Source organism: Dromiciops gliroides, chromosome 5 (assembly GCF_019393635.1).
Source record: "Dromiciops gliroides isolate mDroGli1 chromosome 5, mDroGli1.pri, whole genome shotgun sequence".
In the NCBI taxonomy this organism is placed as follows: Eukaryota; Metazoa; Chordata; class Mammalia; order Microbiotheria; family Microbiotheriidae; genus Dromiciops; species Dromiciops gliroides.
In genome coordinates, this window is record NC_057865.1 from 301,358,372 (window position 1) to 301,383,789 (window position 25,418).

General features: G+C 56.5%; 1 protein-coding gene across 1 annotated transcript in view; it reads left to right on the forward strand.

Moving 5' to 3' along the window:
* CELSR1 (cadherin EGF LAG seven-pass G-type receptor 1) overlaps window positions 1-25,418 on the forward strand; it is a 142,567-nt gene that overhangs the window by 86,846 nt on the left and 30,303 nt on the right. Inside the window, exons 6-14 of the mRNA XM_043967738.1 lie at window positions 13,080-13,237; window positions 14,663-14,826; window positions 17,077-17,202; window positions 19,740-19,906; window positions 21,263-21,448; window positions 21,706-21,819; window positions 23,000-23,174; window positions 23,594-23,735; window positions 24,433-24,553. Coding sequence (XP_043823673.1) covers window positions 13,080-13,237; window positions 14,663-14,826; window positions 17,077-17,202; window positions 19,740-19,906; window positions 21,263-21,448; window positions 21,706-21,819; window positions 23,000-23,174; window positions 23,594-23,735; window positions 24,433-24,553 — 1,353 coding nt within the window. The remainder of the gene's footprint in view (window positions 1-13,079; window positions 13,238-14,662; window positions 14,827-17,076; window positions 17,203-19,739; window positions 19,907-21,262; window positions 21,449-21,705; window positions 21,820-22,999; window positions 23,175-23,593; window positions 23,736-24,432; window positions 24,554-25,418) is intronic.

Below are 25,418 nucleotides of genomic sequence, written 5' to 3' on the forward strand. Positions count from 1 at the left end.
AGGGACCCGGACCACGTGGAGCAAATACGCATGAGGATGATGAGGATGGTGGCCATGGGGGCAGCCTTGCCCCCATGTCAGCGCTAGACAGGAGCGGGGTGGGCCTAATCAAGTCACAAGGGCTTCCTCATCCCTGGAGGCCTCACCTGTCTGCTGGTGGTGGGATCTGAATTCGGGTCCTCTGGCTCCCAGCTTGGCACCCCTCTCCATGGCACACACTGCCTCCTCTTACCACCAGCTCAGAGAATGGAGGGCAGGGGAGCAGCCCGAGTGAGAAGCAAAGGCACGTTGGCCGGGGATTATGGCAGTCAACAGCTTCCCCGGCCGGGCTGGGTCCTTTCATCGCCACTTCTAGGAAGCCCTGAAAGGCAGGATTAGCTCCTCCAGGAAGCCCAGGTAGAATGCCTGAGCACAGAGGAAACTGCCCTCCAGGAATGGGGCTGACTCCCCGCTGACAAAGAAGAAAGTCGGTGCGGCTTACGTGCGTCAGGGTGGTCTCCGGACTCGGATTTATTCAGAGATCATGAGAAATGTGTTTCTGCGCCTCCGCTCACTGGGTGGGCCAGTGCTGGGGAAAGGTCCTCAGAGCTTTGGAGCTCTCAGCCCCTCCTCAAGGGGAGCTCTCAGGCTGTTGGTGGCCACTGGGGGAGAGGGGGGTGTGTGGACCAAGAACACCAGACAAAAATAGGGTACAGCACAAAGTTCTGCGTACACCCTGGGCCTTTTCTGTTGGCAGAGCCCTTGGGAACCGTCAGGGACCTGTCCTCAGCTACAGAGAGTCCCTCATCTCTTGGGGTTCCCAGGTAGTGTTTCAAGGCATCCGTGTGTCCTAGGGTCCCAGACACAGACCCAGAAGGGACCCCAGAAAGCTCGGCTAGAACCAGATGGCACAGAGCTTGAAGTATTTTATCCTATGGGCAATAGGGAGCCATGGGTGATTCTTGGGAAGGTGAGTAACATGGTCAGATCTACATTTAGGACAATTATCTTGGCAGTGCTGTGGAAGAAGGCTGGAAGGAGGAGAGACAGAAAGCTAAGCAGCGAGAGGGCCATTACCAGAAGGCTGTCCTCAAAGTGGAGGGGGCTCCTAGAGAGGTAGTGAGCTCCCTGTCACTGATGGCCCCTTGTTGAGGAGATCGTTGTTCAGGTCTGGGTGGGACCGCAAGGACCATCCTTAGAGTTTCAGATGTACCCCTGCATCCATGGCATGGTGGTGCTGGCAGGGGAGGGATACTGTCATTGCTGACAGGACAGGAAGGGGCCCAGATCCCCCAAAGACCCTCCTCGCCATCTGTCATCATCACTCGTGCCCCCCATTTTAGCCAGGGAGTGGTTTTCAGCAGGCCTTGCAGGACATCTCCAGGCTTTTGTGGGCTCTTCCCCCCGGCCCCAGTGACTGGTGAAGCTCAGCCCGGCTGGCCGTCACTCCCATCTCTCCTGCTCTGGAGGGGAGGTCTTCCCCAAGGGTCCTGCCCGGCATCCAGCAGCCCTCGGGGCCGGCTGACCCCGGCCATGGGCCTCGGCTCCCGCGATGCAGGCACAGGCTCCGAGTTAGCATCCGCCTCCTCTTCTTACCTGTGTGACCTTGCTAACCCTAATTTCTCTTCCCCCGGCCCCAGTGACTGGTGAAGCTCAGCCCGGCTGGCCGTCACTCCCATCTCTCCTGCTCTGGAGGGGAGGTCTTCCCCAAGGGTCCTGCCCGGCATCCAGCAGCCCTCGGGGCCGGCTGACCCCGGCCATGGGCCTCGGCTCCCGCGATGCAGGCACAGGCTCCGAGTTAGCATCCGCCTCCTCTTCTTACCTGTGTGACCTTGCTGGCCTGCGCGGCCCCTTTCTTGGCTGTCTCTTTCTTCCCAAAGAGAGCTCACCTTAGGGCGGTCACCGCCTCCAGGACCAACGCAATCTTTTCAGACTTCGTAGTCATCTTTGTTCCTTTGGGTAGCCATGGTCAGAGCACTCATGACCCCTGGGCAGCCCACTGGTACTGAGCAGAGCCGGCCTTCAGGGCACAGACTCCACCTGTCTGGGGACCCCTCTGATGGGGTTTGGAGCTTGTGTTCCAGTGGGGAGCCTCGGGGAGCCCAGGGGGCCGTACCCCACCCTTCCAAAGTCCTCCCTGCTTGGTCCAGCCCTGGGCTGCCAAGGGGGGCGGGCCTTCCCCCTTCACTGAGTGCTCATCTGCCTGCCTAAGATGGCAGTCAATGTCCACCCCACACCCTCTCCTTAGACCTCAGTTTCCTCCTCTTTATGTTTTTTGTTTTTTGTTTTCTTAGTGAGGCAATTGGGGTTAAGTGACTTGCCCAGGGTCACACAGCTAGTAAGTGTTAAGTGTCTGAGACCGGATTTGAACTCAGGTACTCCTGACTCCAGGGCTGGTGCTCTATCCACTGCGCCATCTAGCTGCCCCAGTTTCCTCCTCTTTAAAGTGGGTCCAGTGACTTCACTACCTCCCTCCCAGCCTGTTCAGAGGAAAATGTGTAAACCTTTAAGCACAAGAGAAATGTGAGTTTTTAATCAGAGAAATGAGCGTTGTTGGGTTTTTAGGAACAACTAACAATCATTAAGTCAACAGACATGCATTTATTAAATGACAACAGTATACCAGGCTCTGTGCTGCATCCCACATCCCTTCCCTGGTGCTTACTCTGAAGATTTCTGCCATGGACAGGAGGCTTCTGGTGCTCCTTGAAGGCCTCCTGCCTTTGGTTGTTGGACCACAGGGCCTTCCCTCTGGGGTCTCTAGTTCCCTCATGATTCAAACTGAAGATTTCCAGGCCCTGATCTGATAAAAAAGGCAAGAAGACACTGGCCGGCTGACCAGGCCTCTGGGGCCAACCCGAGGGAGGCTGGTCGCTAGTCCCGTTGAAGTCAGCTATGCCCCATCTTCTCCTCCAGAGGAGATAGCGGCTCCTGTACTACAGAGCTGCTTCAAGCTGAGCTCAATGCCGCCTGAATCACTTTTCCATGTTGTTGTTCATCCTTCATCTGTGATCTTTGCATGGAAACCAAAGAACAAAGCTCCAAGTTCCCCTTTTCTCCCTAAAAACACCTGCCTGAACAAAAACCCAACCCAACCATATGTGTCTAGCTGGGGCTGACGGTAGCAGTACAAACCACCCGGCCCAAGAACCCACCCTCGGGTTTAGGGACATAGAATAATTGCCATTTTGTGGTACCTCCTGGCAGGTTCCTTGTTTCTACCAAACCCTGTGCGGGGGCAGGGCGCTGTGGGCATGTGCTGGTGCCACCTGAACCTTGGCTGAGCTGGCATTGACAACTCTGCAATGTCGCACCAGCCCTGCTGTCCAGCCGCTCCCGTGTTCTCCATTGATTTAATTTCTATTTTATTTCTGCTTCAAGTGTGGCAGTATTTATCTCTGTGTAAGTTTCTGGCGGGTCTTGGGGGTCAGATACCCGAGGATTGGAAAAATTGGGTCCATTTCTCCTGACTTTTCCATCCTAGTCCTTTCTAGAGATGACCTTGTATATGACCCTTGAGTGTCTAGAGAAAATCCTTTGTCTCACGTTCTTTACCCACACTAGGCGGTATGGTGCAGTGGGCAGAACTGGGCTCACATCCTGCCTCCTCAGCCTACCCTGGGCAGGTCATTCCATTTCTCAGAGTTACTGAGCAGGTGGCAGCCTGCATCCTGGGGGGGAATTCCTCATTCTCTGAGCGTGAAGTCACATATCCGGCTTAAAAAATCATTCTGTTCTGTTGCCTTACTAGGGCTCTTCATCAAGTGAGTCAGGGGTTCTTTGTTGGGAGCCTGTGCCTATATATATGTGTGTGTGTGTGTGTGTCTATATAGGTATATATATATGTATATATGTGTGTGTGTATATATAGGTATATATATGTATATGTGTGTGTCTATATAGGTATATATATATGTATATATGTGTGTGTATGTGTATGTCTATATAGGTATATAGGTATATATGTATATATATGTGTGTGTGTATGTCTATATAGGTCTATATGTGTGTGTATATATATATATATGTATATACACACACACACACACACACACACATATATATGGTGGCATTTCCATAGAATTTGCTTCCTTTTATGCCTTTAAAAACGTTACTCTAAGAATGGTTCCACAAAATAAGGTCAGGGACTCCTTGGGGTAGAGCTGGAGGGGCCTAAGCCCCTCTCCCCATTTCACAGATGAAGATGCTGAGCCCAGAGAGGCAGCCCAGCACCGGGCTGGTAGCAAGCTGCAGGGTCAGGACCTTGGTGGTTTGCTGTGGTCTTTGGGGTTTTCCAAATTTTCCGTCTTACCATCTGGGAAGGGAATTCTTTGGAGACCCTCTGTTCCTATTCTCACTGTTGTGTTAGAGAAAACCTGTGAGAATCATGTCCCATGGAAGCCATGGGCGTGGCCCAGAAGCTACTCACGTGGTGGGGGGGAGGGGTAAGTTTCTGTGTATTTTGGTATCTCAGAGAGGGTTGTTTTTTTTTTTCTTGGGGATACTGAGTCTTTCTAAAATATTCCCACTCTGCACTTTCAAAGAGGGGAGATGGTGGGAGGAAAAAGGGAAAAGGGGGGAACCCAGAGCACTTGAGGAATGAGGGTCATAGGAAATGATCGATGTAAAGAACTTGGGCAGCCTTGTGGCACCATAGAAATGTAAGAGATTATTATCTCACTAGGAGATGACTCTGCATGGTGCGTTATTCATCCCTGTGAACAGAGACAATTGTTCCAATGTTATAGAGCCTTGGAGATGAAGGGGGCCTTAGTGACCTCAGAAATAACCCCCTTCTTCCATTTGCAGAAGAAAAGGGATTCCCGTGAGGCCACACAGCTCATAATCAATCCTCAAGCATTTATTAAGCACCAATTATGTACTGTGCTAGCTACCGAGACACCGAGGGCTAGATGAGAAAGAAATCCCCTGCCAAGGGTGATATGCTTCCCCTCTCCCCGTGTTAGGCTAAAGCCCCCTCTGCAGACAGCCTCTTCTGATGCCTCACTTGGGACCTTGGTTCTCCAAGGCTCCATGCTTCACTCACCAGGGAGATCCAGGTATGGCCCAGTGATGGGCTGAGGGCAAAGGCGTTTGTCCCCAGAGGGTGGACCACCAAGGGAACGACCTTTATTGGCTGAGGTCTGGGGGGCCCTTTCTCTATGATAGAGAGAGGAAGTCCCCATTCTGACCACGACCTGAATTCTCTGTTTAATTTGGGGATCTGGACCTGTGACTTAAGAGCGTAGAGACCTCCTAGTGAGCAAAGTCCCTCCTCCCGGACAAACCAGCATATTCTCTGCAGTTTTGTCTCAGGTCACAAGACCCAAGGTGTGAAACCCAGGTCTTTCTGACTCGAGCTTGCTCTCCACTGTGGTCGAATTGGGTTAAATTCTACCAGGGGAAGGGGAAGGGGGAGGCAATGTGAAAACTGGGGTGGCTCCACCCTCCCCCCCAGCCCCCAGTCTTGAGCATTGCTTTGGTGAAGGACAATTGTCAGTCACCAAGTGGGAATTAAATCACATTCACAAAGAACAGAAGCTTTCACTGAAATCCATCCCTCTCTCCAGCTTTGAGACTCTCGGCTTAGAAATGCCCAGAAAGAGATCCATGGAAGAGAATAGGCCCTTTGGGCATGGGGCATGTCTGGGAATTCCCAAGATTTAGTGCCAACGTGCTGCTTTCTTCAAGTGACCTCCAGTCCTTAGATCCTCCCTCAGGTGCCCTGCTGGGCTGCGTGTTTGGGGAATCCATTAACAGCCTGGCTGTCCAGCATCCTTGGTAAATGAACCCTGGAATCAAAAAAAGCCAACCCTGTGACCTCAGGCAAGGAATGTCCCCTCTATCCTCAGTTTTCTTTTCTGTAAAATGGGGATAATAACACTATTGTCCCATCTCAACTTCATGAGATCTTTGTAAGGAAAGAACTTTGTCAACCCCAAAGTAGGCTAAAAAGAACTTCTACAATTATTGAGCCTTCTGGGCCTCAGTTTCCTCTTCCCTCCCTCTCGGGATCGTTACGAGGAAAAAGGCTCGTCAGCCTCAAGCCACAAAAGAAACAGAGGCCGTTGACCTACTATAAAACGAAGCCTGTCCCAGCTGTGGCCCCTCCCTGGAAAGGCGGGGGCGGAGAATGTGCCTGGTCAGCCTGTTTTAATCATCGCTACCCTCTCTTCACCTCAGTTTCTTTTTCTGTAAAATGAGGCCAATAACACTTGCAGGGAAAGGGCTCTGTTACCCTTGAAAGTCCCATATAAATACAGGTGATAATTACCACGGGCACGCAAGTCTTCCCATGAATGCTGCTTTTGAAACTTGTCTGTTCGGGAGACAGAGGGTTAATTAGCCAGGGATGTCAAAGTGCCCGGACACAAAGAGGAGGCGGATGAAAGTGCTTGGAGCCACATAAACGGTCCTTTCGAACGCCCATATTACAGATGGGGAAACAGAGACCACAGAGATGCCATGATGCCCAAGGTCCCACGGCGCGTAGGAGCCGAAGCCGGGGCTCGTAGCCAAGGCTCTGCTCCCGTTCCAGTCCTTTTACCCCCAGAACACACGACTTCTTTCCAGTTGTTTGAGGAAGGAATCGCGGCCCCTGGGGAGGCAGGGGCCGGAGACCGCCGAGCCCATCATACAGATGGGGCGAGGAAAGCCTGGGAGAGGGACTGGCGGGTTCTCCTCCCTCGCCACCCGCCCAGAGGCTCTGCCTGGTCTCTGAGGGAGAGGGGCGCGGGCTGGCTCAGTATCCCGGGGCCGCAGCTGATCCAGCCTGGGAGGGAAGGGCTTTCTTTCCATCCTGAAAGCGGAGCCGGGCTGGTCGTTAAGATGGTAAGGCCGGATTTCCAGGGGCCCGATGCCTCCGCCTGCCCTGGCCGGCGGCACCGCGGCCTTTGTCCCGAATTCCTTGGCCGAGCAGAACGGTGCGAGCGGGTCACTTTTCGGGTGGGAGCCCCGCTGCGCTTCAGGCCCCGCTCCCAGGGCAGGGGCCCCCCCGCTTCCCTGGGCAGGGCTCGCTCGGCGCCCGCCCCGCCCTTTCCCCCAGTCTCTGCTCGTCGGGCACGTCAGGAATGAGGACTCCAGCCCTGATGGCTGCGGGATACATGTTTCATATCAAACCCCAAATGAGGCCGCTGGCTGAGGTGGAAAGAGTCCGGGGACCCGGGTTCGACCGGGTGACCTTGGACAAGTCATCTCCCTTTTCGGTCAGTGGGAAGGAGGTGTTAAACTAGATGACTGTGACGGGACCCTGGCCCACCTCTATTCAGTCAGGCTTCCGCCAGCCCTGGGGCCCAGGGCCCATGTGGCGAAATGGGACGATCCCTGCTCTTGGCTGGAGGGCTGTCGGTGGCTGCCGGTCGGCTTCCTCATGCTGGCTCTGCATTCGAAGCCCTGCTTGGGCTCTTTAAAAGGTCAGAGGCACCTGCAGATGCCAGGTTGGGGCTGGTATTTCAGCCCGTTTACAATAGGTCACACCCCCACGCGTCCGACCCGCAGGTGGCGTGGCGTGCGTTTGTCTGTCCATCCCTGCGCTGTCTGTGCGTCTGCCTGTAGCCACAGGAGAATAGGGCTCTCTTCCCCACTCAGCGGAGTGGAAATAGACCTTATCTCGTTTCCTTTCCCAAACCCAGGTGCCGCTGCGGACAGTCACCTGGGAGGGAAATGGGACGGTGTCATGGCAACTAGGAGGGCCAGCCCCACCCGAGCCCTGCAGGCACCATAACCAGCTTGCGGAGATGGGGGGGGGGGGGTGCTGGCTACAGCCCGATCACCTGAGCTTTACTGCCCTTCTTCTGGTCACCTGCCCCCCCCTTGTCTCTCTCCAGACCATCCTACCCACCCAGCCCTGTGCCAACTCCCACTCACCCTCCACATCCCTCGAACGTCCTTGGCATCTCCATGAGCCTCAGTTGTCTCAGAGGCTGAGGGCAGCTCTCAGCCCTGGGGAACCAGACATAATGGGTCAAGTGGTTTTGAGTGATTTCCCTCTTCACTAGAGGACAGAGTCGACAGCTAGAAGCCATCTGGGCACGTCACCCCCCCATGCCTCAGTTTCCTTCTCTGTAAAACAAAAGGCTTGGACTAGCTGGTTCTGAGCTCTCTTATGCCTCTACATCTGTGACTCTGTAACCGAGATGGATTCATAAAAAATAAAAAGGCACCTTGGGCAAGCCACCCCACCCCACCTCCGGGCCTGTTTCCTCATCTATTAAGTAAGGATGCTGAAACAAATCCTCTCTAAATTCCCTTCCAGATATGGGGCCTGAGCTGGTAATTACAGCCACAACCAGTCAAGACCCTCAAGACAAACACCAACACTTAGAGTCCTAGGCCTCCCACTCAAGCGTGGATGCCCATTCTCCCACAAAGCCACCAGGGCACCAAGAACCCCCTTTCAAACTTCAGATTTGGGAGGAGTTGGGCAGCTCGTCTGGTCCTTCCCAAAAGGCCTTGCCTGGCTTGGTCCAAAGGATGTGGTGCTATGGCCCTGTGGGCAGCCCCCCGGGGGTTAACGGGGAGCTCTCAGAGGCGGGGCGTATGGCCATCCCTTCCTGCCTTGTAGTGACAAAGGAGGGCCCTACAAGGCCCTGTAGCTGTTGGTGCCGCCCCCCAGTTACCTTGTGGTTATTCATTACACACGTTGTGTCCCCAACAAAATGGGAGCTCCTTGAGGGCAGGGACTGTCTCCCAGTGCTTAGCACAGTGCCTGGTGTGCAAAGGGCAGCTCCTTCATTTCACTAGTGATACACAAATCACAAGAAGGGTGATTTGCCCAAGATCACAGAAGGGAATGGTGCGCAGAGGTGGGATTTGACTCCAGGGCCCCACTACAACTCCAGAACTCTTCCCATTGGCCACAGTTCTGGATCTTTCCTGAGGCTCTCACCTCCTTAGCGGCAGCTCCATCCCAAGCGGTGGGAAGTGTTCTGCCTCAGTGGTGCGGGTCCCCTTGTCTGCCCGGGCTTTACCTCCTCATCGGCGTCTCATTGCCTGAAAAACATGGTGTCGGCCACATCTCCTTGTGATCCTGCAACCTTATCCCCAAAGTCCTTCCCAGAGCCATTGTCCCCAGTGGGCGGAGAAGCTGGTGGAAATATGAGCTCTGGGCTCAGGAGAAAATGCCTTTCTGCTCCGGTGCACCCTCATTCTGCAAAGAAAGACCGGCCCCTCCCGACCCTCTGTCCCCCCTCCCCAGGCTGCCTCTCCAGGGAGGGCCTGGGCCTGGGCAGAAGAGTGAGGAGGAGGAGGGGGCGGGGCCTGCTCCAGCTCAGGGCTCTGGAGGGGCTGCTGCCCCCCCCCCCCTCCAGAGGCAGGCAGGGGGGAATGAGGCTTCCTGGTTTTAAAAACATGTTTTCCACGCTTTATTGATGTCTTCACATCAAAGCTGTTACCAGACACACCCGGCTCGGCCCCGCCCTCGCTGAGCCTTCCTGTAACAAAGAGTGAGGACGAACCCAGCCTGGTGCAATGGCTGGGAACGAGAGAGTCCAGTGAGAAGGCCCCGTGTTCTAAATGAAAGGACCCCAGGGTATAGACCTAGAGCTGGGGGGGATCTTAGAGGCCTCCTAGTCCAACCTCCACTTTTTACAAAAAGGAAACTGAGGCTCAGGGTCGGGAAGTCAGTTAGGAAGGGCTCTGGGGGCAGGATTTGAACTCAGGTCCTCCCATCCAAAGCCAATTCTGGCACTGCCTCAGTCTGTCTTCTTCCTCATTTGTGATCGTTGTGGTGACCAGCCTTGGCTCCCTTTTTCAGTCTCCTCTTCCCAGTACTGTGGTCCTGGTACCCAGTGTTCTCGATTCTGATGATCCTCCCAGGCTCTTCTGAATTCCCATCTGCACCCCTTCTTGACCCCCGTTCTGCCCCTCCCCCCACATTCACTGACCAGTTTGTCCAGCCCTGCTCTAGTTGAGTTATTTTTAAAAGTGCTGCTATATGGGGCAGCTAGGTGGCGCAGTGGATAGAGCACCAGCCCTGGATTCAGGTGGAGCTGAATTCAAATCCAGCCTCAGACACTTAACACTTACTAGCTGTGTGACCTTAGGCAAGTCACTTAACCCTCATTGCCCCGCCCCCCCAAAAGTGCTGCTATGTGAAGAGGGGGGAGCTTGGCTTCTGTCTTTGGCCTCCGGGTGTGTGCCCCATAATTGTCCTCTCTGATTTACAAAGGAGGAAACTGAGGCCAGGAGAGAAGAACCCTAAGTTGCCCTCTTGGGTACCCTCCTGTGTGGGTCCATTTGGAGCTCATAACCCCTCACCCCGTCTGGGTCTCCCCCCACCACCTCCCCTGCCTCCCTTTACGACAGCCCCTCAGAACCTGGGCGGGGGGCACTTTACTGCCAGGCTGGGCCCAGCCCTGATTGGTGGTGACAGTCAGCGTGGCTGCCCTTCCCCCGGGTCCTGAGGTTCCCCTGAGGAGCTGTAAAGTCTCAGGGTTTGAGCCCCTGCTGTTTTATTTGTCACCTATATTCATTTTCTGCAGGGGTCTGACTCCCATCACAGGGAGGTGACCGCTGAGCCTACGGCCCCAGCCAGCAGCAGATGAGCTTTCCGGCTACCACAGTGTTGCCTGGGAATTGGGGGCCTTCCTTTCTGGGCTGGGATCCTATGGTTAGACTGCGGCTGGGAGGCTCAGGTTGGGGTTCACCGGGCCTGGCTGGCTGACTAATGAGACCGATATCCTCCTGCCCCTAGCTCCTGGGCCATCCCATCCGTGGCAGCAGGTGCCCCTTCCAAGAAGCCCGGATGGAGCCATGGACTCAGGGCCCCCTTTGAGGGGCAAGGGTGGGTGGGGGTTACAAACATGGGAAGAGCTTAAGAAAAAACCTGCAAGGCAGGTGGTAAGGAGGGAGGGGAGACTTTGTTTCCCTTCTCAGGCCCAGAAAATAGGCTTTGTATAAATCATTGACCGCAGTTGAGCAAGGTCACCCAAAAGCGGCCAGCAGGTGTCAAGACCCCAAGTAGACCTGGAAAAGAGAATCAGACCCTCCCTTGGAGGCCCGCAGGAAGCCGGGCCAAGTGGGGAGAGCCCCGAGGCTTCCTCCTCATTGAAATTTCCTTTTGAATTCTCCCAGCACACAGTAAGTGTCTAATAAATGCTTTGGAATTGATTTCCGTTTTCTGGCCAAGTGACCTTGAACCTCTCTGGTCCTCAGTTTACCTTTCTGTAAGAGGAGGGGGGCATCAAGGGCCTTTCCATCCATTAGTGAGCATTTATCAAGCACCTACCAAACGCTGGGCCGAGCTCAAGGACACCTGGGAAAAGCAAGAACAGCAGCCCCTGCTGTCGGGGGGCTTTTGTGTTAATGGGGGACAGGACACGGGCAGAAGAGGAGGCAGGAGCTCTGCGTCCCTGTGGCTGGCCAGGACAGGCCTAGGGGCAAAGGACACTGCCCAGCGACAGTGGCCGAGGATGGCCCGCCTGCTCCCGGCTCCTGGCGCCCGCCGGCCCTCCCTCCCCGCTGGTGGCGGCTGTGTCTGAGCATGGTCTCCCACCACTGTAATTTGGTAAACAGGAGCTTAGTTTCATTAAAGCTCTGAGGCCTTTCCTCTCCCCGCCTAACACCCGGCCCCCAAAAATGTAAATGACAAGGTGGCTGCCGGCTAATGGTGGGCTCAAGGGAGTGTGGAGCCGGCTCTTTTTGTGGTGGGCACACCTAGCACGTGGGGGGAGGCAGGAGGGGCGTCTCGGGGGACCCTGGCCAGCCTGGGACCTGGGACAGACCCCGAAAGCATTGATCGGAAGCCTCCATGGTGTCTCGCCCTCTAGCAGATTTACTTCTTTGGGCCTCGGTTTCCCCACCTAGAGAGTGGATCCCTACTTCCCAGCATTGCAGTGGGCATCAAGGAAGAATGTGCCCTGTGGCTGTGGCTACTGGGGATCCTGCCAGAGCCTACCAGGGCCATGAGGAGGTGTCGGGGAGAGAAACAAAGGCAGAGGTGATTGGGGGAGGGGGAGCAGGGACCCCAGCTCCTTTCTTCCACAACGTTCTGCCTCCTAGACACCCCGAAGCAGAAGGGGCTGTAGGGGCGCTCCAGTCCAATCACCTCCCTCTGCAGACTCCTGGTTTGGCCCTCCCAGCTCATGCCCAGACTGCGGTCCTTCCGTGGGTGCTGGCTGCCACACTCCTCTTCGTCTCCTCTCTCCAAAGTGTTACTTTCACTCCCTCTGACAAGTTGCTTATAGGAACTCGCTATTGTTCTTGGGGAGGGGAGAACCCTTGGCCTCCCCTGGGGCCACATCTACCAGCCTGGCCCCGGTCAGGCCTGCAGAGAATCATCAGGATAGAACAGAGCATTATGTGGCATATCTATGCCCGCCGAGTTGTACAAGACCCGCCAAAAGTGTGAGAAATTGCGAGGCCGTGGGGCTTTGGGGTCAAGCCCCCTGACCTTTATTCCCTGTGTGACCCCAGACAAATCACTTCATCATGCTAAGCCTCAGCTCCCCCCGGTGTGAAATGGGTTTAGTCACACCGACCTCTCAGGAGAAAAGTCTGAAGGGGCCACTGCCGCCCACTGACCTCATCTGTCAGGCTGACTGGGTCCTCCATGATTTCCGTTAGACCATCTCAATGGAAGCCTCGCTGGTGTAGACAATGCCTCTACACCTCCGAATCCACTCATTTTCCCTCTCTCCACAGCAGCTGTTCCAGACCTTTCCATCTATTCTCAAACCTTCCATGGATCCCTGCTCTGAGGCCCCTCCCAGCCCTGACATCCCCTGCTCTGAGGCCCCTCCCAGCCCTGACATCCCCTGTTCTCAGGCCCATCCTAAGCCCTGACATCCCCTGTTCTCAGGCCCATCCTAAGCCCTGACATCCCCTGCTCTGAGGCCCCTCCCAGCCCTGACATCCCCTGCTCTGAGGCCCCTCTCAGCCCTGACATCCCCTGCTCTGAGGCCCCTCCCAGCCCTGACATCCCCTGCTCTGAGGCCCCTCCCAGCCCTGACATCCCCTGCTCTGAGGCCCCTCCCAGCCCTGACATCCCCTGTTCTAAGGTCTCTCTCAGCTCGACATCTCCTGTTCTCAGGCCCATCCTAAGCCTGACTCTTCATGATTTATCGAAATCTCTGAGGCTTCTGGTTCTGCTTTCCCTGCAGCCCCACATTGGCAGGCTGGGACTCCCTCATGGACCCTCTGGAGAGAAGGTGGCCGTGGTGTCCGTGGATGACTGTGACACAGCTGTGGCCGTGCGCTTTGGCAGTCTCTTGGCCAACTACAGCTGTGCTGCCCAGGGCACCCAGACGGGTTCCAAGAAGTAAGTCTTCCCTTGGGCCGTTGTAAGGAAGGCAGCTGCCCGGGGCTTCCCATTAGCCAGAGCAGGGGCTGCAGGGAAGGGGCCCTCCCTGCCTGGGAGGGCGTCTTTACCTGCTCCTGAGAACCCTCTGTCCAAATCGGGCAGGACCCAGCACTAGAAGCACTGCTCCATCATTATCTGTGTGCTTGCTGTTCTTAGCTGGAATAGCATCCGTCCCACATCCTGCTCCAGGGCAAGGAGGCCTCTGGCCACATCCTGGGCCACCCGGCCGGTCCTTTACTCTTTTTCTGCTCGGTTTCCTCGTCTGGAAGACAAGGGACCAGACTCCATGTCCCTTTTTGCTCTCTGTCTGATCCAGCCGCCCTGAGTGTGGCAGGACTGGCTGAGGGTGCCCCACCAGCCAGGGAACAGAGGGCCGTGCTGACCCCTTTCTTGGTGCCTCCAGCTCAGCTTCCCTGTCCCTGCAGCCTCCCAGCAGGCAGGGACCTCGAGCCACCGATGCCCACCCAAGCTGGGCGCCTCAGCCTCCGTGGGGCTGCACCGGGCAGCTCCAAGGTGGAGAGGCTGGTACTCTGCTCTGGCCTAGTGCCAGCAGCTGCCACCACCCAGGGGCCCAACCCCTTGTAGCTAGGCCTGAAACTTAAAGTGAACAGTTTGGGGGGGGGGGTCAGTCTTTGGGCTCCACTGCAGAGAATGGCTCTAGAGGCTGGAGCGCCGGGTCTTCAGGCCTGGCTCTGCTCCTTAGAGGGACCTTAGAACTGTGTCCTCCTCTCTAAAAGAGAGGGACTGGAGGCAGGACCTCCAAACCCCCAGCCAAAGCCCAGGGCCCTGAAAGGCAACATTAGCTTTGTTTTAATTCAGGCAACTGCAGGTTATAAATACGCTAAGCTCCAGACACAAAGCTAGACGCAGCCGAGGTGCCTGCCCTCAGGGAGCTTCCCATCCCATGGGATGAATGCCCGCAGAGGCACATAGACCCAAGAAGGAATACTAAGAAAGGGGGCGCTGGCAGGCTCCAGAGGAGCGGCCCCAGGGGAAGGAGAGAAGGGAGCGGGTGTTTCTTAGGCGCCCCTAGGTTCTAGGCACCACAGGCTTTACACACATTATCTGTTGGACATTTCATAGAGTCTCATTGGAAGGAAGCCAGGGAGAGAGAAGGGGGTCAAGAAGGCACACATTTTCAGGAGGGACAACCTGGGCAAACGTCTGGAGGTGGTAGATGGGGTGTTGAGCTCTGGGAGGAGCTCAAGTTGTATGACAAAGAGTGATGCCATCGGGAAGAAAGGACAGAGCCAGAGTGTGGGGTGGCTAAAGTGCCCAGACAGCAGCGCTCATCTTCTCCAGTAAACAGGGAGCCATGGAAGGTGTGGGAGGGAGGAAGTAGTGGGGTCAATGTGGAGCTGATGCTGGGCTTTGTGTCTTTAGGTCCTTGGACCTGACAGGGCCCCTACTCCTCGGGGGCGTCCCCAACCTTCCCGAGGACTTCCCTGTGCACAACAGGCAGTTCATAGGCTGCATGAGGAACCTCTCCATCGACAACCAGGCCATTGACATGGAGAGCTTCATTGCCAACAACGGCACCAGAGCAGGTACTCCGTGGTCTCTCCTGGCCCACGGGGCCCTGGGGCACAGGAAGCCCAGAGTGAAAATGGGCAGGCAGCTATGGCCAGGGTACACTTGGGGATGGGCCTTGGCTGAAGAGAGCTAGGCTGAGGATACCCCGATTTGTTCTGTCTCCCCGCCCATCCTGAACCTCCAGAGAGAGGGGGCTGCTGGTGTATGGTAGGTGGAACACTCCCAGAGGTCTTCCCCCACCCCCCCAGGAAGGGTATATTCTTAGAGTGGTATGATGGAGCAGGAGGTGTTGATGGAGCAGGGGGTGTTGATGGAGCAGGGGGTGTTGATGGAGCAGGGGATGGTGATGGAGCAGGGGATGGTGATGGAGCAGGGGGTGGTGATGGAGCAGGGGGTGGTGATAGAGCAGGGGGTGGTGATGCAGCAGGGGGTGGTGATGGAGCAGGAAGTGGTGATGGAGCAGGGGGTGGTGATGCAGCAGGGGGTGGTGATGCAGCACAGGGGGTGGTGATGGAGCCATGGGGGGTGGTGATGCAGCAGGGGGTGGTGATGGAGCAGGGGGTGGTGATGGAGCAGGAAGTGGTGATGGAGCAGGGGGTGGTGATGCAGCAGGGGGTGGTGATGGAGCAGGAAGTGGTGATGGAGCACAGGGGGTGGTGATGGAGCCGTGGGGGGGGTGGTGATAGAGCAGGGGGTGGTGATGCAGCACAGGGGGTGGTGATGGAGCCTTGGGGGGTGGTGATGCAGCAGGGGGTGGTGATGGAGCCATGGGGGGTGGTGATGCAGCAGGGGGTGGTGATAGAGCAGGGGGTGGTGATGGAGCAGGGGGTGGTGATGGAGCAGGAAGTGGTGATGGAGCAGGGGTGGTGATGGAGCAGGGGGTGGTGATGCAGCACAGGGGGTGGTGATGGAGCCATGGGGGGTGGTGATTCAGCAGGGGGTGGTGATGCAGCACAGGGGGTGGTGATGGAGCCATGGGGGTGGTGATGCAGCAGGGGGTGGTGATGGAGCAGGAAGTGGTGATGGAGCAGGGGGTGGTGATGGAGCAGGGGGTGGTGATGCAGCAGGGGGTGGTGATGGAGCCATGGGGGGTGGTGATGCAGCAGGGGGTGGTGATAGAGCAGGGGGTGGTGATGCAGCAGGGGGTGGTGATGGAGCCATGGGGGTGGTGATGCAGCACAGGGGTTGGTGATGGAGCCATGGGGGGTGGTGATGGAGCAGGAAGTGGTGATGCAGCACAGGGGGTGGTGATGCAGCAGGGGGTGGTGATGGAGCCATGGGGTGGGGTCATCAGCAGATACAGTGGGAAAAGCTTTGGTGCCAGAGTCAGCTGACCCAGGTTCAAATTCTGCCCCTTTGGACAAGTCATTTCTCCCCAAGTCTCAATTTCCTCATCCATCAAATGAAGGCTGGACTCGGTGGCCCCCGAGGTCCGTCCAGCTCTGATCCTGTGTCTGGAGGGCTGAACTTGGAGTCACCCGGGTGTGAGTGTCAGCCATGGTGCTTCCTAGCCATGTGACCCTGGATAGCTCACTTACCCTGACTGAGCCTTGGTGTCCCCATCTATAAAATGGGCTCAATAATCCTGGCTCTGCCCTCCTTGCCAGTGTACACAAGGGAAGCATTTTTATGCCACAAGCGTCAGAGGAAGGGGGCATTATTCACGTTCCCCAGAGAGGATTTTTCAGTCGGATGTCGTCCATGTTGGTGATGGATGCTCCCTTGCCCACGAAGTTCGGCTGGTCAAATGGAGCCTGGGGCACCATGGGAGGGAGTGACCTGCCCACGGTCACCCAGTCAGGATGTATGTCACAGGTGGCGCTGCCCCTCCCCACTGCTCTTCATGGCCTGTCAAGCGATGCAGTGTCTGCAAAGCTGCAGGGGAAGCTGAAGGTTCCATGCCAGTCTCAGCCAGGACCAATGCCCCCACAGGGCAGGGCAGGGCGGTGGCCACACATCCACTCATGCTCTCGGCGTGGCCTGAGTGGCCCAGTAGCTGGGTCTGGATTAAGAGGAAGCACTATAAGCAGATGAACTTGGAAGCAGACCCGAGTTGAGCCCCAGCCCCAGCCCCTCTGCCAGTGTGGCCTCATTTGGCTCATCTGGGCAATGGGCTGATGGTCGCCTGGGCCTCGGCAGCCTCCCAGGCTGCCAGGGAGGCTGCCGAGGGAGGACCAGACGAGAACGCGCCCGCAGAAGGATGGATGTGGGGAGTCTGTCGAGGCCTGCGGTGCTGAGATGAAGGCCGTACCCATCCTTGGCAGGTTGTGCTGCTCAGGAGAATCACTGTGACAAGATCTGGTGTCAGAACGGCGGGACATGTGTGAACAGATGGGGGACCTACATCTGTGACTGTCCACTGCAGTATGGGGGCAGGAACTGTGAGCAGGGTAAGGACCAGGGCAGGGCTGAGGGGAGGGGATTGTGAGATCTGTGAGGGGCCGGGGGAACTGGGGATGGCAAAGCTGGGGCACAGAAAAGATGATGTCAAAGCTGGGAGGGGCTTGAGAACAGGGCAATGGGAGCGTAGTGTGGCAGGAAGCCTACTTGATGGTGACCACCAATCCCTGGTGGGTCTCTGAATGAGACCCTTCCCCTCTATGGGCCTCAGTTTACTCATCTGTCACACTACTATACATTAACTCATTAGAACCTGACTACAGCCCTGTGAGATGGGAGATGATTGTCCCCATTTCCCAGATGAATGTACTGAGGCTTCAGAGTGCATGTGATCAGGGGCAGCTAGATGGCGCAGTGGATAAAGCACTGGCCCTGGATTCAGGAGTACCTGAGTTCAAATCCAGCCTCAGACACTTAACACTTACTAGCTGTGTGACCCTGGGCAAGTCACTTAACCCCAATTGCCTCACTAAAAAACAAAAAAACAAAAAAACAGAGTGCATGTGATCTGCCTAGAATCACATCGCCAATAAATGTCTGAGGCAGGATTCGAACCCTGGTCTTCTTTCTCCCAGGCTAGCACTTTGTCTGCTCACCCAGCTTTCTCTCATTTTGCCCCTCCATCCTCACTGCTCCAAAGGCCAGGGCCAGCACCCTGGATTCCCCCCATTTTGCCAGCCAGACTCCAGCCTCCAAGCCCTAGGAAGACTGTGAGGCATCCCAGGTCGGGCAAGCCGTCAGTGGCCGAGGCCTTCCCTTACCCAGGCCTGTCACGGGGTTTGGCGAGTGGCTCTGCCAAAGAAAATGAAAGCCGATGGTGGTCCAGCCCCACAGGAAATCGCTGGGAAGGGACAATGCGGCTGTGCCTCCCTCCAGAGGAAGCCGGCCTGGGCTCTGGGTGGACGCTGGCTGTGACCTGGGGGCTGCTCTTCCTTTGGTCTTTGGGGCTTGTGTGTGTCACCGGCCTGGAATGTCGAGGTGAGCCAAGCCCACCTGGAGTTAAACGAACCTTCCTGGGCAGTTCTTCCAAAGACAAATTTGGCTCTGTCATCATCCCAAAATAGTGTCTGACAGCAACCGTGCCAATGTAATTCTGACTAGAATAGAAAAGGCAGCCTGGGGGTGGTAAAGATGACCAAAGAGGTGCCAAGGGACCGGGCTTCGAATGTGGCTCTGCTGCCTGTGTGACCCACTGTGGGCCTTTCCTGCTGCCCCCCAACCTCCCCCGGCCTCGGTTTCCTCCTCCGTATAGGGGAGGAGGCTTAGACAGCCTCTGTGGCCCCCCAGATCTAGGCCTGTGCTTATGAAGATCCCACCAGGAATGGAGGGTGTGTAGCCAGAGGAGGAATGAGAGGCAGATGGGAGCTGGCTTCCGGTGCCAGACAGATGGCTAGTAGCTGGAGAGATTTGCCTCGCTGGCTTGGCCACCGGGGGCAGGGGAGGCAGATTTAGGCTGGAGGTAGAGGGAAATGACAGATCAGAACTGTCCAAAAGGGGCACGACCTGCTTCAGGAGGTAGTGAGCTCCCCATGAGTAGAGGTATTCAGGCATTTCTTCAGGGTATGTATGGCCAAGTGCTTTCTGTTCAGATCTGTGCTGGGTTGTCAGATGGCCCAGGCTTTAAGGCTGGTGGGAATGGGGCCAGCCAGGCTCCTCTCTGCCATCCCTCCTATCAGCTGGGAGTGGAGCATATTAGAGGCCAGCTCATGAAGCGTGCCCATCACTGGATAGTCCTGGGCATGGGCATGGGTGTGGGCAAAGACACGGGCATGACTCTGTCCTGGCTCCTTTGTCACTCCAGGGGTACACAGTCACCTGGCACCAAGGTCCTCAGCAGGGCTCAGGGGGAAGGCCCAGCTCTGCCTGCTTCCCTGACCTCTGCCCCCACTACCCCCTGACCCCTCACCCTGTACCCCAGGGACTCTTCAAGGCCTTTGGGGCGTTTCCTTCTTTTTTCCCCTTTTTTTCCCCCGGGGCAATAAGGGTTAAGTGACTTGCCCAGGGTCACACAGCTAGTGTCAAGTGTCTGAGGCTAGATTTGAATTCAGGTCCTCCTGAATGCAGGGCCGGTGCTTTATCCACTGCGCCACCTAACTGCCCCTCTCGTTTTCTTCTTCTTGTGGCCCAGCAGTCACTGTACAAAGAGGGAGGAAGGAGGGGTGCTCATGGGCTCTTATCCTGTGACGGTCACAAAGTCACCCCAGTCCTGGTATTTGTGTCTGTGTGCTCGTCCCACTCCTCCCGGCGGGCTGTAAGCACTTTGAGGACAGGCCGCAGCCTCTCTCTCTTCGCTCCAGAGCCGGGGGCTGTTCCTGGTTCTTTTAGCTGTGTGGCTCTGGGCTGGTCTCTTGCCCTCTCTGGGCCTGTAAGATGGGGGACAGGATGCATTCAATATGAGCTCCCCCCCAGATCTGGCACTTGATGATCTTCTGGGAGGCCTGGTTAGCGTCTCTGCTGGCGCTCTCCTCTCTGGGGTGGCCTGCACAGCCCAGGAGAGTGACCACCCTCATCTCTGTATCATCCACAGTCATGCCCCATGCCCAGCGCTTCAGTGGCCAGAGCCTTGTCTTCTGGGGGGATCTGGACATCACCATCTCGGTGCCCTGGTACCTGGGCCTCATGTTCCGGACCCGGAAAGTGAGCGGGGCCCTTTTGGAGGCCAACGCGGGGACATCATCGAAAATCAGCCTCCAGGTAAGGGAGGGTGCATTTTTGAATCTCTAGTGGCAGCTGGGAGTGAGCAGAAACATGGAGATCCCAGGGGATCAGTCCCCACCTCTGGCCCTTTGTTCCCACTGGCCCGGGGGAGAACCCGAGAGAGCGCCCTCCCACCACCCAGTGTTCTTCTCCATGATGCCTGATGCTGAGAGGTGTGGTAGTGAGCTCCCTGCAGTGCTGGGGTGTCACGAGCTCTGGGACAACTCAGCCAGGTGTTTTGGAAACCAGGGCTCTATTTCGGTCCCATTTCCTGAATAGCAGAGCACAGAAGGAAGTTGACTCCACCCTCAGCTGGGGAGAAAAATATACCCACGGGTCAAAAAGATAAATGCCAGCAATCAAATGAACTCCGCCTGGGCTTTACAAATGGCTGGCTGCTTTCTGGCCTCCTCTGGCTCAAAACTTCAGAGTCAGGAGGCCTCAGTTTCCAAACCTATAAGAATAATCACAGTAACAGACCCTTATATGTGATACTTAAGTCTGTGGTTTGCAAAGCACTTGACTTAGATGATCTTATCAGCCCAGTTTACGGAGGAGTAAACTGAGGCTCAGAGAGGTCACCTAGTCTGACCCAACTAGTAAGTGGCCAGGCTAGGATTCGAACCCAGATCTTCCTGATATTTTGACCCACCCTTCCATCACCCATGGGTTGAATGAGGTGGTCTCGAAGGCTCCCCTCTGAGGCCATGACCCTGGGTCTTTGGGGGAGGAAGGGAAGTGGGCACGGTGAATGGGCCTGGCTCCCACTGCCTGGCTTGGGTTTGGGTAGCCTCTGAGGGGATGAAGTTCTGAGCTACCCCCTCAGCTGGTGAGGCCGTCTCCTGGAAACTGGACCCTGGCCCTGCTTCCCAAGGTTTTGGGGACAAGAGCCCTTTGTAAGCCATCGAGCGCTCCAAAAAGGGGACCCACCTGGCTCCGGTGAACCAGAAGAATGTCCCGGTGGTTTGGCCACTCTCTGCCAAGTCCAGGCACTTCCCACTACCCGGCCCTGCCTCCCTTAAGGACCACCACCCACAGCCGCCTCCATGCACAAGCCCCTTCCTACCTTTCTCTCACTTGATCCCTGCAGCTGTTCTGTGAGGTCAGAAGTACAAATAGCTTTGTCCCGCTTTGCAGCCGAGGAAACCGAGGTTGGAAGAGGGGGAGCGACTTGCCCAAGGTCATGCAGTCAGGACAAGCAGAGCCGGGGTCCAAAGGCAGCTGCCCTGGGCCAGGGCCAGGACTCATCCCCTGGTGGCTTTGTCGCGGTCACTGGACCTGGGCCACCACGGGTGGGGGCTCCAAGCATCATCTCCGTGACTGGGGGTGACCCTCCCACTTCCTCCCCACTAGATCCTGAACAGCCACGTGCACTTTGCCGTTTTCCACGGCCCCTCCGAGGTGGCCTCCATGAGGCTGGGCAGGTCCCGCGTGAGCGACGGCGAGTGGCACCACCTGCTCATCGAGCTGAAGAGCGCCAAGGACGGCAAGGACATCAAGTACCTGGCCGTGATGACCCTGGATTATGGCCTGGATCAGGTGAGCTGGGGGTGGGGGCTGCCACACGGTCTGAGCAGCCGCCGCCCGGGCTCTCCAGGGCTCCACCCCAATCTCCTTCATCACCTAATCTTGACTGAGAACTGGAGTGGGCCAAGATCCTGGTGCCCCTGGACTCCCGGAGCATCGGCAGTTTGGCTGCTGTCCGACCGCAGGGACCGCCGTGGAAGGGTAGGAATGGGCGTCATCCCCCAGAGGCGCTGCTAACCCTGAACCCCTTTGCCTTCACCTCCTGACAGAACACGGTGCAAATTGGCAACCAGCTTCCCGGCCTGAAGATGAGGAGCATCCTGTTGGGCGGCCTCTCTGAAGACCAGGTCACAGTCCGACAGGGCTTCTCTGGCTGCATGCAGGTACGGCTGCCACCCGCCAGGGAGGGAGCCCGCCCAGCTCACCTGCCCAGGTGCCACCTAGTCCTGCCCCCACCCAGAAGGGTGCCTATGCTCTCATCGGGCCTTCCTCTCTTTCATTTCCACGTCACATGAGACACCAGAGCCAGCCTGACATAAATGCTAGCTGTTATTATCATCAGTTATTGGGAAGGTCTCATTCTCCATTCTCAGAAGCAAAGAATAGAAAACAAGGCAGAAAAGAGAGAAATAAAACAAAAAATAAAGGGTTTGCCTGAACTGACCATCAGCCAAACCCAGCATCATATGTATCATTCCACACCCATAGTCCCTTTCCTCTGCCGAGGAGAAAGGTCCATCCTCAGTCACTCTCTCTTTTTTTCCCCTTTTAAAATTTTTATTTTTTATTTTTTGTAGGGCAACGAGTGTTAAGTGACTTGCCCAGGGTCACACAGCTAGTGAGTGTCTAGTGTCTGAGGCCAGATTTGAACTCAGGTCCCTCCTGAATCCAGGGCCAGTGCTCTATCCACTGTGCTGCCTAGTGGCCCTCCATCAGTCACTCTCTAATGGCCAGGAGCTGATATCTGCATTGGAGGAGGGAGTTCCTCATCAGAAGCTCCCTGGCCAGTGGAATGACAGGCCTGGCTAAAAAAAGGGTGAGGGTCTCCATCTGGCGCCCTCACCCACACCATGACTTAGACGCACCCAGACTCTTCTGAACAGGCACAGGGATCCCCTGCACCTCCCACTGCACTTGGTGGGGTCTCTGCTCTGAGTCCTTCATTCACCCGCTCCCTCCCCCTCAGGCAGCCTCCCCAGCTTGGCTAAAGTCTTTAGCTTGCAATCATCCCAGAGGAAGGAAAGGCCCATTGTATGGATGAGGAAATTGAGCCTCCGTGCAGGGGAGGAGCCAAGGGACTAAGCATCAGACCTGGCACCGAGGCCTTTGGGCTCCATGCCCACCCTGTCAGGCCACTCCCGGTGACCCCAGAGCCGGCCCTCTCTCCATGGCCTCCTCTTGTCGCAGGCCAGGGTCCATGCCCCGGCAGCCCAGCCTCTGCACGCTTCCCTGTGTGCTTCTCCCTTGGCATGCCCCTCAGGCCCAGCGCCAAGGACGCTGAGGCGAGCAGGCATCGGCCCCATTTGTCCCATCATGGAGCTGAGCCACCTGTTCTCACCACAGGGAGTGAGGATGGGGGAGACATCAACAAACGTCATGACCCTGAACATGAAGGATGCTCTGAAGGTCAGGGTGAAAGACGGCTGCCCCACGGACAACCCGTGCACTTCCAGCCCATGCCCTGAGCACAGCCACTGCCTGGATGCCTGGGACAGCTACTCCTGCATCTGTGACCCAGGTGAGCCGTTTGCCAAGAAGCTGAGAGCCCGGGATGGGCAGCTGCCCAGCTACGGAGGGGCAGGATCAGAAGTGGCCCCTCCATCTCTCCAGCCCACATCCTGCTCCTCCCCCCTCCCCACCTCCCTAGAAGCCCAGGGAGCTCAGTCATGCGGGGGGGGGGGGAGGGGGGCAGGTGGCTAGGTGTGAGAGTATGGGGGGGCTATAGGTGTCAGTATGTGTGCGTGTTGTATGTGCATGTTGTGTGTGTGCATGTGTTTGTGTGTGTGTCTCCTCACATCCCAGAGGCCCCACCATGAGGGATCAGGGGCCACCCCGCCCAGAGGAAAAGCACAGAGGATCCCCAAGGTGCCATCCCCAAACACTGAGCCATCCATCGGTCAGCAGCTAGATGATGGAGTTGTCTTCCTGCCCTCTCAGGATACTTTGGGAGAGACTGCGTGGATGTATGTAACCTGAACCCCTGTGAACACATCTCAACTTGTGTCCGAACACCCAGCTCCACACGTGGGTACACCTGCGAGTGTGGGCAGAGCTACTATGGACAGCACTGTGAAAACAAGTGAGGCTGAGCTCTGATTAGCATCCCTGGCTGACCCAGAAGGAAACTGGTCACAGAACAGGGAATGTCAGAGCTGGGAGGGAACCTAGAACAGAGGAAGTCAGAGCTGGGAGGGAACCTAGAACAGGGGAGGTCAGAGCTGGGAGGGAACCTAGAACAGGGGAGGTCAGAGCTGGGAGGGAGCCTAGAACAGGAGAGGTCAGAGCTGGGAGGGACCAAGAACAGGGAGTGTCAGAGCTGGGAGGGAGCCTAGAACAGGGAATGTCAGAGCTGGGAGGGACCAAGAACAGGGAGTGTTAGAGCTGGGAGGGAACCTAGAACAGGGGAGGTCAGAGCTGGGAGGGAGCCTAGAACAGGGAATGTCAGAGCTGGGAGGGACCAAGAACAGGGAGTATCAGAACTGGGAGGGAGCCTAGAACAGGGAATGTCCGAGCTGGGAAGAGCCTGAGAACAAGGAAGTTCTGGTGGTCTCTCCTTTTCATCTGAGAGCAAACATTAGTGTCAAATGACTGACCCTGGGGGATGACCTCATCTTCCCAGTAACATTCTCGTACACGTGGAGACCTGGCTTGTGGCAGCGACTGTTGAGAAGCTGTCCCATCTCCCATGGGGCACCTTTTCCTGCCTGTTGGGTGTCAGGTTATTGGGAGGCCTCTGCTGACAAAAGACTCAGTCCGAGCCTCTCACTTCTAAACAGAATCCACCTCCCGTGTCCTAAAGGCTGGTGGGGGAACCCCGTGTGTGGCCCGTGTCACTGTGAGGTCAGTAAAGGCTTTGACCCCGACTGCAACAAGACCAATGGAGAGTGTCAATGCAAGGTAAGTCGAGGCAGGCTCACAGGGAGCCCCTGTGCTTCGTGGTGGTTTCTGTGGCCAGGCCACAGATGTCACAGCACTCCCTCTACCCCCTCCCTGATTCTTGTGGAAAAGATGTATGAAGAGAAGCTGTGAACGAGCTAAGGCGGGCAGGTCAGCTGGAGCTAGAGGGGGGAGGATACTGAATGCCAGGGATGGGAGTTTTGGTTCGATTCAGTAAGCACTGAGGAGCCACTGAAGGCTTTTGAGGAGAGGAGTGACGGCATAGCTCAGTGTCTTGAAGAGGAGGCTGTAATAACAGCCATGGGGAGGGTGGAGGGGGGAAGTCTTGTCATCGGATACACTGACCAGGACCCTCTTGAGGCCTCAGGGTGCAAAATGTAGTAATATGGATCAGCAGAATTGGTCCTGGTGGCTCCAGAGATGCGCTGGTCAATGTTGAACAGCTGGCTCTCTGGGGACGGGATGTTCTGAATACAGTAAGAACTTAACAAACGTTTGCTGACTTGAACCTGAGCCATATGTTCTTGGTCTCTCTTGCCCTCTTGCCCTCTCCTCCCCTCCCCCTCCCCTCTCCTCTCCTCTCCTCCCCTCCCCTCCCCTCCCCTCCCCTCCCCTCCCCTCCCTGCCCTCTCCTCTCCTCTCCTCTCCTCTCCTCTCCTCTCCTCTCCTCTCCTCTCCTCTCCTCTCCTCTCCTCTCCTCTCCTCTCCTCTCCTCTCCTCTCCTCTCCTCTCCTCTCCTCTCCTCTCCTCCCCTCTCCTGTCCTCCCCTCTCCTCCCCTCCCCTCCCCTGTCCTCCCCTGTCCTCCCCTGTCCTCCCCTGTCCTCCCCTGTCCTCTCCTCTCCTCTCCTCTCCTCTCCTCTCCTC